We start from the raw sequence: 5980 nt of genomic DNA, 5'->3' as shown, positions 1-5980 counted from the left end.
TCTTTCTTTCTCTCTCTCTCTCTCTCTCTCTCTCTCTTTCTTTTCTTTTCTTTTCTTTTCTTTTCTTTTCTTTTCTTTTCTTTCTTTTCTTTCTTTTCTTTTGACAGGGTCTTGCTCTGTTGCTTAGGCTTGAGTGAATACTGCGATCTTGGCTTACTGCAGCTTCAACCTCCGGGGCTTAAGCTGTCCTCCCACCTCAGCCCCAGAGTAGCCAGAACTACAGGTGTGTGCCACCACACCTGGCTAATTTTTTTATTTTTTTCGTAGAGATGGGGTTTTATAGAGATTGGGTTTCACCACGTTGCCCAGGCTCGTCTGGAACTACTGGGTTCAGATGATCTGCCTGCCTCAGCCTCCCAAAGTGCTGGGATTACAGGTGTGAGCAACTGTACCTTGCTGTTTCTTTTTTTAGATGATAGAGACTTGATCATGCCTATTGGCTCAGTAGGGTTGAAAATAGCTGAGGAATGGGAAAGGAGGAGTAAGTACATTGAAGAGCTGGTGTAGTGGAGTAAGAAAGCTAGAATAAGTTATTAGTAAGAGTGTTATATGTCACACTTTAAATTTTTAGTGGTAAAGCATTCTGGGAATTACTCAATGATTGCATCTTTTCTGTTACGTTCATTGTTTGCTGCAATTATTTTTTTCATTTGTGTTTAATAAAGATGACCAGGATAAAAAGGTGGAAACTCTCATAGTACCATCAAAAAGGCAAGAAGCATTACCCCTCCACCAAGAGACTAAACAAGAAAGTGGATCAGGGAAGAAGAAAGCTTCATCAAAGAAACAAAAGACAGAAAATGGTGAGATGTTTAGATATGTATTTTTATAATGCTAATTCTAAAGAAGTACACCAGCACAAGGACCCTGGAAATCTCACACACTCTTTAGCTCCCAGTTTAATGTGTGCTAATGACAACTATAATACTAATGCAGGTCTAAAATTATCTTTAGCCTTATGACTTTGTAGTGCTTTGACAGATGGGCAAAGTGTACATTTGAGGTGAAAAAGTTTATATACCATTTACAAAGGGCAGAGCATTTATAAATATTCTTAACTCAGTTTTGAAAAAAATAAATAGCATACAGACCATAAAAGAAAAACATTCTTGAAATATTTGTACTTTTTAATATCATTTAAAGATTATGCTTAAGGACATTAGCATACATTTCTAATTAATTCCTAAACAGAACTCGCATGTGTATATAGCAGCCATCAAATGATAAGAGATGGAGCAATCTTATTTGTTCACAGTTTTCCAGGGAAAGCTTGGCTGTGAAATTTGTGAAGACTAAACAACTTAAAATTATTACATATCAATTAGGTATGAGAGAAATATTACCTGAATATATTTGTTAAAATTAAATGTTAAACAATTTTAATTTTAAATAAAAGAAGAGACATATATAAGTACAAAAGTTCTTTTTAAAAGGTAGGAATGAAAAGAAAAGAGATTTTCATCTGGGTGTGGAAGTTTGTATCTCTAACCAGCAGACGTTAGACTTTATGTTCAAACTCTTTAAATTCTTCCCATTACAATTAGGAACAAAATAAAGAGGCTTCCTTCTTTCACTTTTAATGTTATTTTGGAAGTTTTAGCAAGTGTACATGTGCCATAGAAATTAGAGGCATAACTATTGAGAAACGAGAAGCTGTCTGCTAGAAACAGTGTGATTTTTGCACTTAGCAAGTACAAAGAACTTGATTAAAAATTATCAACTACAATAAGTTGGTACAGTACCAACATAAATAAAAACTAATAGTTTTCCTTGAGCACTAATTAAGTGGAAATAATTCTTATATTGAAACAAAAATTAAATGAGACCTAAGGATGCGTAAAAAGTTTTTAGATACCATTAGTGGAGATACGCTATACATTTTTAGAGTACTTAAATGATTTACTATAAAATAAGGCTATTGAGCTGGTACTGCTTCATTAGAATGAGTGTTTTGACTTGTAAAATGATGAAATAGGAATTTAAAACCAGTTTGAACTACTATTAGAGGTTTCAAAATAACTGCATTTATCATTAAAGTATGCTTGCATGTCATTTACTCTGTTTTGTAAATATTCTAATTACGATTTTGTTGAACTTAAATTGCAGTCTTTGTAGATGAACCCCTTATTCATGCAACTGCATATATTCCTTTGATGGATAATGCTGACTCAAGTCCTGTGGTGGATAAGAGAGAGGTTATTGATTTGCTTAAACCTGACCAAGTAGAAGGGATTCAGAAGTCTGGGACTAAAAAACTGAAGACTGAAACTGACAAAGGTAATAATGTATGGGATTTATAGTCTTCGTTGTACTATAAAAACACATTTCTGAGTTCTGATGGAGTCATATATTTCATTTTCTCATAGAAACAATGCATTGCAAAAGAATCAAACCCTCGTAATAGAAGATTTATTGGTAGTCTTTTAGTCCAGCCTCCTCAGTTTTTTAGATCTGGAACTTGAATTTGACTTATTAAAGGTCCTACAGCTATTTTGCTATCTGATGATTATTTTCCAGCTACTACTGTCTCCTGTGAGGTTTCTTGGCTAATTCATAGCTGTTTTTTTTTTTTAATAGACTTTTTTTTTAAGAGTAGTTTTAGGTTCACAGCAAAATTCATTGCAAAGTTCAGAGTTCCCACATATCTCCTGTTTCCACATATGTACACAACTACCTTTTAAAACTTATAATTTAGCTGAAGTATTAAAAACCCTAGGCTCCTTTGAGTCTGATGGGTGGCAGTTCTTTTTAAGAAGAGGTTGTTAATGCCTAATACGAGAACCTTGGGAAAATAAGGGTGGATGGGTCAGGAGGTGCTTGATGCATGGATTTTTAAAATGTCAGGATGGTTTGCATATATTTGATCTTCATAGAATCAGGTTTCCTTTTTATAATTATCTTAGAACTTATTTTCTCATGTGTGGAATTTGGCTTATATATCTCTGAGGATTATTTTGTTTTTCACAGTTGGTTGTCAGTGTGCAAGGATTATTAAAGTTCATTGAGATTATTGTGAATATAATAGTGCAGATATTAGCACATACTAGACACCTAAATGATTTTTTTTAAAGTGAGGGTATATTGGCATTTTAGTATTTTACAATTTGAGCAAACTTTTAGCTAATGTAATTATTCCGTATTATAGGTGATAAGCCCTTTTTTTTTCCTATTGACTGGAGTATTTGCTTTATTTGACCTGAAGTATATATCTGTTTTCTTTTGGTTATTGACTTTCTGGGCCATGAATTCTTCATGCTTACCTTTGCTGAAGTTACTACTTGTGTTTTTTTAATGCCAACTCTTCTTTTTTTTTTTTCAAATTAAGAAAATGCTGAAGTGAAGTTTAAAGATTTTCTTCTGTCCTTGAAGACTATGATGTTTTCTGAAGATGAGGCTCTTTGTGTTGTAGATCTGCTAAAGGAGAAGTCTGGTGTGATACAAGATGCTTTAAAGAAGGTAAGCATGTTTTTTGATTGTGGGCATATTTGTGACCGGTCATTAGAAGTTCACCAAAGAAGACTTTAGCCAGAGCAATTAATATCTACTCCCATCCTTAACATCTCAGAACATATAGTCTGGAATGCCTTCAGAAATTACTTCATATATTGTATTAGTCCATTTTCATGCCGCTGATAAAGAGATACCTGAGACTGGGTAATTTATAAAGAAAAAGTTTAAATGACTCACAGTTCTGCATGGCTGGGGAGGCCTCACAATCATAGTGGAAGGTGAAAGGCACGTCTTACGTGGTGGCAGGGAAGAGAGAATGAGAACCAAGCGAAAGGGATTTCCTCTTATAAAACCATCAGACCTTGTAAGGCTTATTTACTACCATGAGAACAATATGGGGGAAATCGCCCCCATGATTCAGTTATCTCCCACCAGGTCCCTCCCACAACACATGGGAATTATGGGAGCTACCATTCAGGATGAGATTTGGGTGGGGTGACAGCCAAACCATAACATTCCTCTCTGGACCCTCCCAAATCTCATGTCATATTTCAAAACCAATCATGCTCTCCTACTGGTCCCCCAAAGTGTTAATTAATTTCAGCATTAATTCAGAAGTCCACAGTCCAAAGTCTTATCCGAGACAAGGCAAGTCCCTTCCGCCTATGAGCCTGTAATATCAGAAGCAACTTAGTTACCTCCTAGATACAATGGGGTACAGGCATTGGGAAAATACAGTCACTCCAAATGGGAGAAATTGGCCAAAATAAAAGGGCGACAGGCCCCATGCGAATCTGAAATCCAGTGGGGTAGTCAAATCTTGAAGCTCGAAAATGATCTCCTTTGACTCCATGTCTCACATCCAGGTCACACTGATTCAAAAGGTGGGTTCCCATAGTCTTGGGCAACTCCGCCCCTGTTGCTTTGCAGGGTACAGCCTCCCTTCAGGTTGCTTTCATGGGCTGGCATGAGAGTCTGTGGCTTTTCTAGGCTCACGGTACAAGCTGTCAGTGGATCTACCATTCTGGGATCTGGAGGATGGTGGCCGTCTTCTCACATCTCCACTAGGCAGTGCTTCAGTGGGGATTTCGTGTGGAGGTTTCAACCTCACATTTCCCTTCCTCACTACCCTAGCAGAGGTTCTCCATGAGGGCCCCGCCCCTGCAGCAAACTTCTGCCTGGACATCTAGATGTTTCCATACATCCTCTGAAGTCTAGGCAGAGATTTCCCAAAACTCAAATCTTGACTTCTGTGCACCCTCAGGCTCAACACTATGTGGAAGCTGCTAAGGCTTGGGGCTTGCACCCTCTGAAGCCATGGCCCATGCTGTACTTTGGTCTCTTTTATCCATGCCTAGAGTGGCTGGGATGCAGGACACTTAAGTCCCTAGGCTACATACAGCAGGGAGGCCCTGGGCCCTGCCCAGGAAACCATTTTTAATTCCTAGGTCTCCAGCCCATGATAGGAGGGCCCTGCTGCAAAGGTCTTTGACATGCCCTGGAGACATTTTCTCCATTGTTTTGATGATTTACATTTGGTTCCTCATTACTTCTGCCGCTGGCACAAATTTCTGTGCTGGCTTGAATTTCTCCTCAGAAAGTGGATTTTTCTTTTCTATTGCATCATCAGGCTGCAAATTTTCCAAACTTTTATTCTCTTTTTCCCTCTTAAAACTGAATGCTGTTAATAGTACCCAAGTTACCTCTTGAATGCTTTGCTTCTTAGAAACTTCTTCCGCCAGAGACCCGAAATCGTCTCCCTCAGGTCTCCCTCAGATCTCTAGGACAGGTGCATAATGCCACCAGTCTTTTTGCTAAAACATATCAAGAGTCACGTTTACTCCAGTTCCCAAGATGTTCCTCATCTCCATCTGAAATGACCTCATCCTGGATTTCATTGCCTGTGTCATTATCAGCAAAGCTATTCAGCAAGTCTCTAGGAAGTTCAAAACTCCCACATCTTCCTGTCTTCTTCTGAGCCCTCCAAACTGTTCTAACTTCTGCCTGTTACCCAGTTCCAAAGTCACGTCCACGTTTTTGGGTATCTTTACAGCAGTTCCTCACTCCTGGTACCAATTTACTGTATTAGTCTATTTTCACGTTGCTGATAAAGACATACCTGAGACTGGTAATTTATAAAGAAAAAGAGGTTTAATGGACTTACAGTTTCATGTGGCTGGCCTCACAATCATGGCAGAAGGTGAAAGGCATGTCTTACATGGCAGCAGGGAAGAGGGAATGAGAACCAAATGAAAGGGATTTCCCCTTTTAAAACCCTCAGATCTTGTAAGACTTATTCACTACCAGGAGAACAGTATGGGGGAAACTGCCCTCATGATTCAATTATCTCCCACCAAGTCTCTCCCATAACATGTGGGAATTATGGGAGCTACAATTCAAGATGAGATTTGGGTGGGTACACAGCCAAACCATATCATATATTCACACTAATCAATTCACTTATTTAAAATGTCATCTGATGTCATCTGATCCTTTGACAGAGCCAATTGCTTAAAATAAGATGATTTAT

The 5980-nt window shown here is 38.1% G+C and overlaps 1 protein-coding gene across 4 annotated transcripts in view; it reads left to right on the top strand.

The window, feature by feature from the left end:
* KTN1 (kinectin 1 (kinesin receptor)) overlaps window positions 1–5980 on the top strand; it is an 83642-nt gene that overhangs the window by 14563 nt on the left and 63099 nt on the right. For all 4 annotated transcript variants that reach the window (XR_001008176.1, XM_011999670.1, XM_011999672.1 and 1 more), the window contains exons 3-5: window positions 666–803; window positions 2107–2277; window positions 3326–3456. Coding sequence is in view for 3 of the 4 variants with exons in the window: in XM_011999670.1 (XP_011855060.1) it covers window positions 666–803; window positions 2107–2277; window positions 3326–3456 (440 nt within the window). In the remaining variant the exon portion in view is untranslated. The remainder of the gene's footprint in view (window positions 1–665; window positions 804–2106; window positions 2278–3325; window positions 3457–5980) is intronic.

This window comes from Mandrillus leucophaeus, unplaced genomic scaffold (assembly GCF_000951045.1).
Source record: "Mandrillus leucophaeus isolate KB7577 unplaced genomic scaffold, Mleu.le_1.0 Scaffold60, whole genome shotgun sequence".
NCBI classification, from domain to species: domain Eukaryota; kingdom Metazoa; phylum Chordata; class Mammalia; order Primates; family Cercopithecidae; genus Mandrillus; species Mandrillus leucophaeus.
This window is presented reverse-complemented; position numbering and strand designations above follow the sequence as displayed.